General features: G+C 54.0%; 3 protein-coding genes across 3 annotated transcripts; all 3 read left to right on the top strand.

Moving 5' to 3' along the window:
* Positions 1-2,085: 2,085 nt before the first annotated feature.
* On the top strand, positions 2,086-3,365 carry LOC118259751 (hemoglobin subunit beta-like). Its single transcript, XM_035569492.1, has 3 exons — positions 2,086-2,177; positions 2,267-2,489; positions 3,237-3,365. The coding sequence occupies exons 1-3, from the start codon at positions 2,086-2,088 to the stop codon at positions 3,363-3,365; spliced, it is 444 nt and encodes a 147-aa protein (XP_035425385.1).
* Positions 3,366-5,305: 1,940 nt separating this feature from the next.
* Positions 5,306-7,026, top strand: LOC118259774 (hemoglobin subunit beta). The gene is made up of 3 exons (XM_035569536.2): positions 5,306-5,414; positions 5,533-5,755; positions 6,787-7,026. The coding sequence occupies exons 1-3, from the start codon at positions 5,323-5,325 to the stop codon at positions 6,913-6,915; spliced, it is 444 nt and encodes a 147-aa protein (XP_035425429.1). The 5' UTR covers positions 5,306-5,322; the 3' UTR covers positions 6,916-7,026.
* A 2,594-nt stretch (positions 7,027-9,620) lies between these two features.
* LOC118259750 (hemoglobin subunit epsilon) lies at positions 9,621-11,087 on the top strand. The gene is made up of 3 exons (XM_035569491.2): positions 9,621-9,712; positions 9,827-10,049; positions 10,959-11,087. Exons 1-3 carry the CDS (start codon positions 9,621-9,623, stop codon positions 11,085-11,087), a joined length of 444 nt encoding a protein of 147 aa, XP_035425384.1.
* The last annotated feature ends 1,844 nt before the right edge of the window (positions 11,088-12,931 follow it).

The following is a 12,931-nucleotide window of genomic DNA, read 5'->3' as shown; positions in this document are numbered from 1 at the left end:
GAAGTCACTCACTAGGAAGAGACGTTCTCCAGAAGGGACAGCAGGAGCACAACAGATGCTGCTGCCCACAGCAGTGAGTGAGGAGCCACGTGGGCTGGGTAGGGACAGGGCTGAAGGAGAAGGAGAGAAAGAAAAGTAAGGCAACATTCAGCAAGCCCCAGGAGTTGCTCATCCTTTGCTTCATCTCTTGGTTTAGCAGCTCACCTTGCACCTTGGATGGACATTTGAAACTGCCCTTGTGGGATGGTGCACCTGAGTTGATCTGGTGCTGAGGGCTGGCACCACAGGATGGATGCCACCAATTCACCAGTCCACCCTGCTAATAAAGAATCTGGAGCCATGTCTGCAGAGCAATTTCTTGGCATTACAGCCTCCTCATTTCATATCCTACAGTACAACAGGACTCTGTTTGCAAAATGATACTACTTATACTTTTCTTATTCTTTGACGGCCTCATCTATTAGTAGGAAACACCTTGGATCAAGATGATCTGCCAAGTAGGAGGGTGGAAAAAAAGTGACAACTTTCAAAGGTATGCCAGCTGCAGGAAGGAATGGTGTTGACCAGAGGAAAGGCTGGAGGAACTTACTGACAGTTTAATTTGGAGCAGGCTGATTAGAGGCAAGATAGCGCCCTTCAGATTTGTAAAGACTGCTGCCAAGGGGAAGACAAGAGGACAGACTTCAGCCTTCAGGCAGGGAGAGAGCATCCCTGCAAGGCTATTTCATAGGGCTGAGTTATTTTATGTGAACAATCAATCTGATCGAGACAGCTCTACCAATAGCAGGAATGCTGCTTTGCCAGGACATCTTATTTCTTCTGGGCTATGGGATATGCTATTTATCAGAAGGGCTCACAGGTTTTGTCAGTGCTGGTGTCTGATATAGCAAACCATCCAACTTTTGCAATGCAGGCAAGGTTTCAGCATATATTTCTGCTAAAAGCCGGAAAAAAAACCAAAACAAACAACAAAAAAAAAACCACCACAGTTACCTATTCAGTTCAGACTTTTACATGGTGTATACCCCACTTCCTGTTTTGGCAGGCTCAGAAGTGTGCCCCAAAGCTACCCAATCATTAGACAATGGGACAGTCATCAGCGCCATACAGTAATGAGGCATTTAAAATCTGAAATAAAGTTGATGTTGTATTTTCCGCTTCCTGGAGGGCAGGCAGAGGAAATTGTCATCAGACTGTTTCTGCACAGCACAGCCTGGTCCTAGCTTCCCACTGGCATCAGGTGGGACTGACTGTCCATGTGGGTGGTGTGTCTGGCTTACGCTCCTCACGGGATGAAGGCTAGGGCTAGGGCTAGGGCTCATACCCTGCTCTTGAGGCCCACTCAGAATCATGCCTTCCAGGCAGGTTCATTTTCTCTGACAAGGAACTTATGCTCGAGATGGTCAAAAGCAGAGGTATGACTCGGAACAGGACAGACAATGGCTGTGGACAGCTACAGTGGGCAAAAGCAATGGACAACAGCTGTGAAGCTCTTTGTTAGGACTGAGAAGAAAGGAGGATCTTGCATTTAAAGCACAAGACCTCCGTTTGGGAGTAATCATTGTGCTCCCGTTTCCCAGAAGGTCTCCGATCCTTCAAGCAGGAGCTGATGACGCCTAGAGCTGTTCAGGATGGATTCCAAGGAGTGCATGGTACCAGTGCACCATCAGGAGTCTGAAACCAAGGCCAAGGCAGAGACTGCAAGCTCTTTGAATGTCGCTGCCTGTCCCATTGGATCTCCTCTGCACCTTCAGGCCTCCGGCTCCTGCTGCAACACTGGTAACCCATGGCCGTGCAGGAGCTCCACCTGCGCTTGGGGCTGTGTTTACAAGCTCATGGGTGCGAGATGCAGCTTGTCCACTCAAAGGCAGAGGGGGGAAAGGGCCTCTTGTCCCCCTGGACAGGATCCAAAATTGCTATCTTTCTTAGTGCAGCCCAGCTCCCTCCCCAGCCCCAACCAATGGCAATGTCAACTGAGATTAGGACAAGCTGTTACTAGTGCATAAAAATCCCTGGAGCAGACTTTGACTCCACTTCCTAGTAATTGTTCACAGAAGCCTCAAGCAAGCCCTCTTGCTCAGCACCATGGTGCACTGGACAGCCGAGGAGAAGCAGCTCATCACCGGCCTCTGGGGCAAGGTCAATGTGGCCGACTGTGGTGCCGAGGCCCTGGCCAGGTAGGTCCAGCTCCCAGTCATCAGCCCAGCTACCAGGAGGGAGCATTAACAGTGTCTGTGTGTGATCATCTTCCCCCTTCTCTCTGCAGGCTGCTGATCGTCTACCCCTGGACTCAGAGGTTCTTCTCTTCCTTCGGGAACCTGTCCAGCCCCACCGCCATCCTTGGCAACCCCATGGTCCGTGCCCATGGCAAGAAAGTGCTTACCTCCTTTGGGGAAGCCGTGAAGAACCTGGACAACATCAAGAAGTGTTTTGCTCAGCTGAGCAAACTTCACTGTGAGAAGCTGCACGTGGACCCCGAGAACTTCAGGGTGAGCTGTGCTCGGACTCCAGCCTCAGCGGAACAGAGGTTTCTGTCCTTTGGAGAGGGCTCTGGGGGTCTGGCCACCAGTGAGACCCAGAAGCAAATCCCTGAGGCTGCCTGAACCTAGGCACCTGCTCAGGGCAGGGACAGTGGAAGGAAGAGTGCATAGGCATATTTGAGGATAACAAGCAGGAGTTCTGGGGCTGAGGTATGAGAGAGGAGGGACCCAAGCAGGTGAGGTGGGTGGGCATGAAATGCAGTCAAATATGTGCAGGCTGTGGAGTGAGCAGGGAGGAAGCAACATGAGCTTGGAGCACCCAGAGACCAGAAGAGAAGAAACTGAGATGGGATTGAAGGAAAGAGATAAGCCTGGGCACGAGGGAAAAGTTACTCCAAGACAGAAAATAAACACAGCCATTTCAGCAGAAGGAAAGAATCTGAGCCAAGGAAAAGCAAGGAAAGGGAGGGAAGTGAAAGGAGAGGATAAGCCCAGCCAGAGCAAGGACACTAGTACAGCAGGTGTAGGGAAGGTGTTTGGGGAGGGGGATCCAGCACATTCGGGCATCCTGGTCAGGGCCAGAAATGTGGGCATGGTGCTCTGCATGGGGCTGTGATAAATCAGCTCCTTGCTTTGCGATGAATCCTCGATTGGTGCATTCTGACCACTGTCACAGCCCAGGTGGTGTGTCCTGAATGCTGGGAGGGCAGCGGGGCAGAACCCTGGGCTGACAGCTTCTCCTCCCTCCACTGCCAGCTCCTGGGTGACATCCTCATCATCGTCCTGGCTTCACACTTCGGCAAGGATTTCACCCCAGCCTGCCAGTCTGCCTGGCAGAAGATGGTCCGTGTGGTGGCCCATGCTCTGGCTCATGAGTACCACTGAGCTTCCTGCAACCATTCACACCAGGAGATGCTCCCAAATCACCCGGAAGCATCCTCTGGGCCTGCTGGTCTGTAACTGCCAAATAAACACCAACTGCTTCATCACAAAGGGCGTCTGCCTCTCTGTGGGAATGGGGTGGGGGGACCACGGCGGGGTGCTGGGAACAGGAATGAGGTGCTCACACACGTGGGGTACCCCAAGCCACGTCTTGTTTCTATGAATTCATGCTAGTGAGACTTGTCTAAGCTGGAGAACCCAGGAAAACATTCAAGACTAGAACAAATGAAGACACTACTAAACACATACACAAAAAACGGTGGTTTACTGAGACATCACACAACATCACTGGGTTTCACGTTTTAAGTCTTTCACGGATAAAGTGGAACAAATCTTTGCACAAAAATGTGGAATGGGAGAAAAGCCAGTGAGATTAGGTCTGCTTGTAGCTTCTTTCACCGAAGGAAGCATATTATTTTTTTGGTCCTTGTTTAAATCAAATTCTCAGATTACTAAAGGTAGACTAACAGTCACAAGTATCTATTATGGCAAAAACTATGACAAAAATGTTAATTTCATGTACAGGAAGGACAGAGTACTTGGTTTCAATGGCCCCTACATGTAACTTTTCACTAGCAAAATGAAGTTCCCTGAAGTCTCCATGCCATGCAGAGGGTCATGTCCCTCGCTGGTCTCCTGTCCCCCTTTCAGCCTGGTGGTGAGACTAACAGCACCCCCACAGCACGGCGAGAAGCTCAGGGACATGTCTGTGGTTTCAGTGCAGTGAATTCCTCTGCCTGCGCCCTCCCACCCCTTTATCAGAGAGAAGGCAGAAGGCATGGCTGTGGAGCAGGTTTGCTAAAAACATTGCACTTTTCAGCATGGAGGGCACGTGGAGCAGGGTCCTTTGACCAAGCCCCTTCCAAAGCAAGCATACAGAGCAGAACTAGTGCTGCAGCTAACAGTGGCAGACATAGCCCATGGCCAACACAAAGGCATTGCTCCATGGTCATGCAGCCACCCTGGGCCAGCTGGTGTTCCTTTGAGCTGCCAGCTCCAGCTGGACGAAGTCCAGCCCCAGATCCTGCCCCCATCCCACCTCCTCCAGCTCCTGTTTGCTGGGAGCAGCCCCAGGGGACCCCACTGCTTCTCCCAGCACTCACAGGGTCACCGCTGCCTGCTGCTGCAGATCTGCACTGCCACCAGTACACCCAGTCTTCCCCACCTCGTCCAGGCCTCCTCTGCGAGCTAACATTGTGCAGGCAGTTCCTGGGCAGTGTGTTACAGCACTTCCCTTCCACGCTGCCTTACTTGGCCTCTGCTAGAAGGCTGTTTGAGGCAGGAGCCTCTGCAACCAACTGCCCGTGGTTCCCTTATTGCTACCTTAACATTAGCAAAATGTTAAATAGCTGATAGAAAAGAACAAGGAGAACCCAAGGCTATTAGGCCCTGCAAGAAGAGGACAAACTGCTTGCACAGAGCTGGTGCCTTCAGAGCCAGGACCCAACAGCCCCAGGTCCTGCTCTTCTGCCTTGCCGTGACACAGGCCACTGTGGTTGCACCATCCAAGGGGCACCGAGCCTGGCACACACCTTCCTCCAAAGGCTTTGGGGGGAACTCACACGGTGCTGTGCTCAGACTTTGCGTGGAGATAAATGCTGCCCTCCCGCAGGGAGCTGCAGTGCTGGAAATCAAAGACGGGGGGCAGGGTGGTGGCGGATCTGGGCACCGTGCCCTGGGGCCCCACCCTGACACCGTGTCCCCTCCCTTGGGGTACCAGGACTGCGGGGGCCCCTCCCGGGACCCAGCCAATGGAGGGGTGCAGGGGGAAGAGGAGGGGCCCGGCGGAGCGTATAAAAGTGGGGATGGCACAGCCGCTCACCAGCGTGCGATCCCCGCGGGAGCAAGAGCCGAGACCTCCTCCGTACCTGCAGCCACACGCTACCCTCCACCCGACGCCATGGTGCACTGGACAGCCGAGGAGAAGCAGCTCATCACCGGCCTCTGGGGCAAGGTCAATGTGGCCGACTGTGGTGCTGAGGCCCTGGCCAGGTAGGTCTGGCTCCCGGGCATCGGCTCGGCTGCACCTGCATGGAGAAACTGCTGCAGTCACAGGAGGGAGCATTAACGGTGTGTGTGTGTGTGCTCGTGTCCCCCCTTCTCTCTGCAGGCTGCTGATTGTCTACCCCTGGACCCAGAGGTTCTTCTCTTCCTTCGGGAACCTGTCCAGCCCCACTGCCATCCTTGGCAACCCCATGGTCCGTGCCCATGGCAAGAAAGTGCTCACCTCCTTCGGAGATGCCGTGAAGAACCTGGACAACATCAAGAACACCTTCGCCCAGCTGTCCGAGCTGCACTGCGACAAGCTGCACGTGGACCCCGAGAACTTCAGGGTGAGCCACACTCCTGGCCAGGGCACCTATCCCCATGCATCTGCGTGGGGAGTTTCTCCCTGTGCCCCCAAGCCATGTCCCTAGTCCCACAGGTAGGGACTCCCCGTAAATATGCCAGTGCTGGAAGAAGAGAAGCTGGTGGTCGAGGCGAGGGGCAGAACCGTGAGGACAGGCAGGGAAGGGACCTACATGTAGCCTGGGGAGAAAGGACCAAAGGGGCTGAAGGGGCCATTGGGAGGGTGAAAGCAAGGATGCAAGGGGGCAGGAAAGGCGGTGAGGAGGTGGCTGCAGTGCGGAAAGGGAGGGGGAGCGTAAAGTGAAAGCAGTTGTTGGAGCAGGAAGAGGTCTGAGCCAAGGGGAAAGCAAAGGAGCAAGAGTGAAACCTGGCATGGAGGAGAAAGGAGAGATGAGCGATGAACAAGTGACAGTGGCTAGATGCCAAAAGCCAAAGAGGAGTGGGACATAGAGGGAGAGAGAAGTTTTGTTCCCACATCTCTGCAGATGAGAATCTCCCAGTGGGGTAGGAGACCCAGCATTTTTCACTGTGCTGGCAGGGATCCCCCCATGCCAGTAGGAGCTTGCCCTTGCTGCCAGAGTGCTTTGCACTTGTCAGCTCCCTGCTGCTCAGCAGATGGTCAGCTGTGCCTCCTGCTTGGGAGAACTCCCAAATGAAGTCAGAAGGGAGAAAAAAATAATCAACAGAATTGTTGGAGAATTTTTGGTTACTCATCCCATACCCATAGCAAAGGGAACAAATATGGCCTGGGATCAATGGTTGAGATGAAAAGCTTCGGAGTCAGTGGCCCAGACTAGACAGGGGCTGGTGCATTCCATATGTTGTACATTTTGCAATTTAGACTGAACAAGAGGATTAATGAGTTTAAGGTATGTCTTGAAAAGGACTGCAGTTTGCAGGGAGATTTTTAAGCCTACAAAACGCCTGTAGGTTTCCCTGGGGCTGGCGCAAGTGTTGGTGCAGGGATCAGCAGTCTCCCGGGCACTGTTAACCAAGGGTGCTCATGTTCCCACAGCTCCTGGGTGACATCCTCATCATCGTCCTGGCTGCCCACTTCGCCAAGGATTTCACTCCTGACTGCCAGGCTGCCTGGCAGAAGCTGGTCCGCGTGGTGGCCCATGCTCTGGCCCGCAAGTACCACTAAAGCGCTGGCAGCAAAGCTCCCAGAACATCCTCCAACTCATGTCATGCACCTGTGGAAATGCTCTGGAGCCGTCAGCTTGTAACAGCCCAATAAAGCTCAACCTGTGAAGGCCCCCTCTGTCTGTGTGTCCCTGGGTGTCTGGAGGGGCTGGGGGCTGGGGACCTGGGCACCCACAGGATGGGGCTGGGGGCTCGGGCAGGGCAGGGCTTTGGTGTTGGGATGTGCTGGCTCCCTTTGCTCTCAGTGGTCTTCTGGGTGCTTGTGTAGGGTCTGCCTCTGGAAATCAAACTTAGAAACCTGTGTACTGGGTGGGCACAGCCCTGCTGGCCTGGGCTTGTCTGCTGGGGAGGTTGCACTGGGGGAGATGTCTGTAGTTTACTGTGAAACCAGGGGGGTTTCTCACAAGCCCGGGGGAATGCAGAGGAACCAAATTTTTTAGGGAGGATAAACAAAATGAAGACTTTAATCCTCCCCAGCCCATTTCTGGCATAAACCCTACCAGAAATGAGCTGACTCATACTGGCCTAGCAGCCAGCTGGGTGGGGACAGGTTTTAGATAAACATTTTGCTATCAAGACCTGTCCAGACCTTGTTTATGCACTTCTTTTTCACCCCGTGCTGCCCATTCTGCAATGTGGGTGGGGGCTGAGGGTGGGGAATCCTGCTAATAGTGGATTTTGGTGACTATTAATAATTTTCTGTAAGTGAAAATCAGTCGGTGCCTTGTATGTGCAAAGCTGTTTGGGGTGTTTAAGTGTGTTCACAGGACTCTAGGGTAGAGATTGTTCTTTGCATGGGAAGCGCTGTCTGTCCTGCTGGAACTGAGCAGGGGGCAGCAAAAGCATCCGCTAGCTGAAAGGACACGATTGCTTTTCAAAGGGGAAAAAGAGGGCATAGCTATATATCCCAGCATGTCTGACATCCCGTCTGCACTGTGTCCCTGCTTCCTCGCTGCTTCATCCATGTCTGTGGGCATCCCCCTCTCCTGCCCCTGACCCGGTGGGTATCAAAGCCCTCGGTGACCCATAAATCCCCTTCTCATGCACACTACTCTGACGAAGGGGCGTGTTGTTGCTGGTGTCAGGGCTTACACTGAGAACCTGAGATTTTTGTATTTAGTCAAAAAAATGCTTTCTTCCTTGCAGGGTGTCTGGGGAGGCACAGAGTGTGTGTCTTGTTCAGGTGTCACAAAAAAAACCAGACTCTTTTGTGATTTTTTTTCATAGATGTCATGGTAGATTTTCATAGACTTTCATACAAACACAATTCTTCACAGACTTAGGCAGAAATGTCCAAGTTATTTCAGCAAGTAGGTCTCCTGCCTGGCAAACGCGGTGTCTGGGCCTGGATGTGAGCCACACGGGCCCCGGGCTGGACCCTGCAGGAGAGCAGAGCAGGGCACCTCCTGCCACTGGGTCCCCTACCTGGGGTCCCCATCCCCTGCATGTTGCCACACGGCAGCACAAGGACAGTGCCCACCGGTGGCTTCTCTCCCTGGTCCTGGTGTCCCCATCAGACAGATCCCTTAGCACAATCCACATCCCATGAAAAACAGCAGGAAGGTGGCAGATTGTTCCATGCGCCTTGGGATCAGGCTCACAGACCCTGTACTTTCAGCAGAGACTCTGGTTTTGGGGGTTTTGCCCAGAAAGCAAAGCAGGAGAGCCCCCCAGTGGAGGGGCATTTCTTCTGGTGAGGGTGCATCACCCCTTGTGCTCAGGGGTGTCACAAGGGAGTGATGCTCATGAAATCCAAATTCCTGAACTGGCAGGAAAATGTGGCACACGCCAGCCTCATCAGGGCAGGATCTGAAGGGAAAGCCCCTGGCTGGGCATCCCTGAGCTGAGCTTTTGCCGCCTTTTGAGCCCACGGCAGGTCCTTTGGTGGCAAACCTGGTGTTCAGAGAACATTTCACCTGCCCTTTATGGGTGAGAACTAAAGCAGAACTCGGCTGAAAACCACGATCCTGTTTGATCTCTGCTCCCTGCGCCGCCGCATAGCCCCTGGCTGGTCACTTTACAGCTGAGGGGAGAACACAGGGGTGAGTTTCTACCAGCTCCAGCAGGAAAGCTAAAATTGAAAGGTCAAGTTCTGCTACAGGAGGAGGACAGTGGGGTTAAAGCAGATTTCAGCTGCAAAGCCCCAGCACCCCTCAAGCCCTCCGAGCAGCTCCAGCACTCCTGGTGGTGTGCAGGGACTGGAGTCCTGCAGTGCAGGCATCCCTACATCTGCTGGGGGGTTGCTCTGACACTGGCTGCATTTTGGCAGGGGTATTCATCGTTTGGCAGATGAAAACTAAGGCAGGACAGAGGCCAGTACTGGCAAAGCCAAGGCACAAGGCTCATGCTCCATAAGTCCCGTGCACATGTTTTAAATGGAGATGGACTCTTGCCTAGTGACTTGTGCAGCCCTTTTTCTGCAAAACAGCCCAGGTCTGGGATGGGAAACGGTGACCTGACAGCAGCGGGGGGAAGGGATAAAGCCCTTGAACTGGGGATAACCCGAGGCCCCTTCTCGGTGTGCCACACCCTGGCTGTCCCCTCCTGCTCCCCTCCAGCGCGGACCCCCACCCATCCCCAGCCAATGGCCCCGCAGCACGGGGCGGGGAGGAGCTGCTGGCAGCGGATAAAAGCCCCCAGGGGTCTGCAGCTCTGCTACAAGGTCTGTGTCCTCCTGCAGCCACACGCTACCCTCCGTCCGACACCATGGTGCACTGGTCAGCCGAGGAGAAGCAGCTCATCACCAGCATCTGGAGCAAGGTCAACGTGGAGGAATGCGGAGCTGAGGCCCTGGCCAGGTAGGTCCGGCTCCCGGGCATCGGCTCGGCTGCACCTGCATGGAGAAACCGCTGCAGGCATAGGGGTGAATGCTAACGGGGTGTGTGTGCTTGTGTCCCCCCTTCTCTCTGCAGGCTGCTGATTGTCTACCCCTGGACCCAGAGGTTCTTCTCTTCCTTTGGGAACCTGTCCAGCCCCACTGCCATCATTGGCAACCCCAAGGTCCGCGCCCATGGCAGGAAAGTGCTCAGCTCCTTTGGGGAAGCCGTGAAGAACCTGGACAACATCAAGAACACCTACTCCAAGCTGTCCGAGCTGCACTGCGACAAGCTGCACGTGGACCCCGAGAACTTCAGGGTGAGATGTGTTTGCAGCCTGAGCCCTTCCCTGCATAGTGCTTTGGTTCAAAACTGGGGGGACTTGCTTCCCACAATGCTGCCTGGGTTACTTTCTGTGGCTGGTGGAGGCAGAGTCCCTGTGTAGTATCCAAGCAAGACAACACGTGTTGAACTGTTTGCAAGAGAGCAGGTGACTTTCAGGCTAAATAGTCCAATTTTTTGCGTCAGTGCAGGAATGGAGAGGAGAAAGTATTGAGAGATTGTAACCTAAAGGAAGCATTTGGGCTGAGGACATAAAAAAGCAAACACAGAGGAAGGTACAGCATAGGTGGTGGAATTAGAGGTGGAGAGATGCTGAACAGATTATTTAAGGAAATCATAGGTACCATAGCAAGATAAGCAGCTAATATGTCCTAAAATAATAGAGCAGATCTCTGGCTTGTCCAGCATGGGCTCCTATCAGGATGGGCACTCTCTCCTCCCCTAACACTTATAAATAAAAATAGATGAATTTATTCATTTACATGTAAAGAAAAAAAAATACAAGCAGCACTTGGCAGGGTGGGTGTCAGGCCAAATTGCTTTAGCATCCAAAGAATGGAGGAAAACAGTTTCAGGGCTTTTTCCCCACCCACCTCCCTTTTCTTTTTAGAATGAAGCAGACGATTTCTTTCTCCAAACCCAGGGCTTTATGTGGAAAGACAGAATTTTGTCCTAGCAGCTGCAGGGAGCAGGCACTGAGCCACACCACGCAGCCCAGAGGCGGTTCAGGGTGGGAAGGGGGGTGTGCAGCAGCGGCTGTCCTTGCAGGGCGGCTTCAGCCTCGGGGAGAAGTCAGGCGAGACCCCCGGGCTGGTGGGGGGATGCTCCATGGCCCGCTGCGATTCAAGCAGCACTAACCCTGCCTGTTCTCCACTTTCTCTTCCAGCTCCTCGGAGACATCCTAATCATTGTCCTGGCCTCCCACTTCGCCAGGGATTTCACCCCTGCTTGCCAGTTTGCCTGGCAAAAGCTGGTCAATGTTGTGGCTCACGCGCTGGCCCGCAAGTACCACTGAGCCTGCCGGCACCGGCCAGGGAAGGGCCCTGCTGCACTGCAGCACCTCTGGGTGCCAGCTGCCTGTAACCCCCAATAAATGCCTCAAATGTCTGCAGTCTGCCTGTCTGTGCTGGGAGGGCCGCCAAACGCAAGGCTGCCGCGGGGGTGTGCTTCTTGCAGCTCAGGGCTGCTGCGGACGCGTTTCCATAACTCTGGAGTGCACCCTGATGTGCGCACCCTGCCAATGCACACGGGGCTGGGAGGGGAAAACCCACACAGAGTGCTGGCAAGGGGCCCTGGCACTGGCAGTGTGTCAGAGAGGGCTGCAGGAATATCTGGGGATTGCTATGAATCCATGCCTGTTCTCCCAACTCCAGGTTCATGGGAAATGAGGTGAAGCCACACGGAGCCCGCAGCTCCCAGCCGAGCCGTGGCTGTTCAGCACCTGCTCTCCCCTTTTCGGGGCACTGGTGCTGCCTTGCCTACTCCCCCCTGGCTGGAATTTCCCACCTCCCTGCCACCTCCCTGCAGAGCAGATGGTGCACTGCGAGTGGAGAAACCTCTGGACTCAGACTGCTGGGAGGCTCATGTCGTCTGGCCCCGCAGGAGACACTGGTCCCCCACGGGGGATTTGTAATGCCAAGGCACAAGGCAGACACTCATCCCCAGGGGACCCCAGTCCCCCTCTCCAGATGGAGGGAGTTCAGTTCCCACCAGCACCCCGCAAACAAAACCCACTGCACTAAGGGTGCCCGGGCTTTGCCTGGTGCTCCTTCCCCCGTCCACTGGGCCCCCGTGGTGCTTGGAGCTGGACTGTGGGTCAGGCTGGGTGGTTTGCTCACTGGGACGAGGGTGAAAAAGTCAATTTTCATTAGCTATTTTGTTACTCAAAACGGGGGGGAAAAAATAGAAGTGTCCAGGTCTCTGTTTATCTCACTCCTACATCTTGCCTTAAACCAAGACTGGAAACTCCTTGAATACAGGGGCTGATACCCAGAGTTGTTCACAGCATCTAACACAGCCGAGTCATGGCTGTGATAAACATTTCTGGAATTAGCAGGGAGAATATGGTTGGTTTGGGTCATTATCTCTCAGAGGCATGACCTATCATCACTTGGATTCAGCAGGCTTCTCTGCTGCACCTGACCTGCAGATTTTTGTGCAAACGATAGCATGGGTCCTGGAAATGCTGCTCAGCAAGTGGCAGCACAGGCTGTGCACCGCCCTGGTCTGAGCCCCGAGCTGGCCCTGCTTTGAGCACTGGACCAGAGACCCCCAGAGACCCTCCTCACTTGCATTGTCCTGTGGTTCTGCACTTGGAGTGTGCAGGATGCTTGCTTGCCTTTTCTCACCTCTGGGTTTCTTTGAAGGGTTCCATAAAGAAACGAGTTGAAGGTGCCTTTGCAAAACTACTTTGTCCAGATGCTGTAAAGGACAGGATTCACGAGGAGTGGGTGGAGGATGTAGATGTTGCTCATCACAGTGTGAAAGATGAGGGTACCTCTTTCCCCAAACTGTGCAGGATGGACAAGACAAGCATTGATGCAGCTGAGTGCTCTATCTGTGGAGGGCAGCCAAGTCATGGTGGGATGGATGCACGGGGAGTGGGTCAGTGGGGGCAGAGGGCTGTCAGCCATCAGCCCCTCCAGGGACATGGCAAAGAGTGCTGCTGACCCCAGGAAGGTGAGGGAGCAGATAAGGAGGAGGTGAGCCATGCAGGGCATAGCTTAATCTCCATGAACCTCCTAGGACCGCAGTACCCCTGGCACAGTAGAGAAACACAGACCACAGTCAGTGAGGGTCAACGCGGAGGTGTGATGCATGTGCTGGTGGAGGCTTTGGTCTGCTTTCTAGCATACAGAA

Source organism: Cygnus atratus, chromosome 1 (assembly GCF_013377495.2).
Source record: "Cygnus atratus isolate AKBS03 ecotype Queensland, Australia chromosome 1, CAtr_DNAZoo_HiC_assembly, whole genome shotgun sequence".
Classification (NCBI taxonomy): domain Eukaryota; kingdom Metazoa; phylum Chordata; class Aves; order Anseriformes; family Anatidae; genus Cygnus; species Cygnus atratus.
Note: the sequence above shows the minus strand (reverse complement) of the source record. Positions and strands in the feature narration are given on the sequence as shown.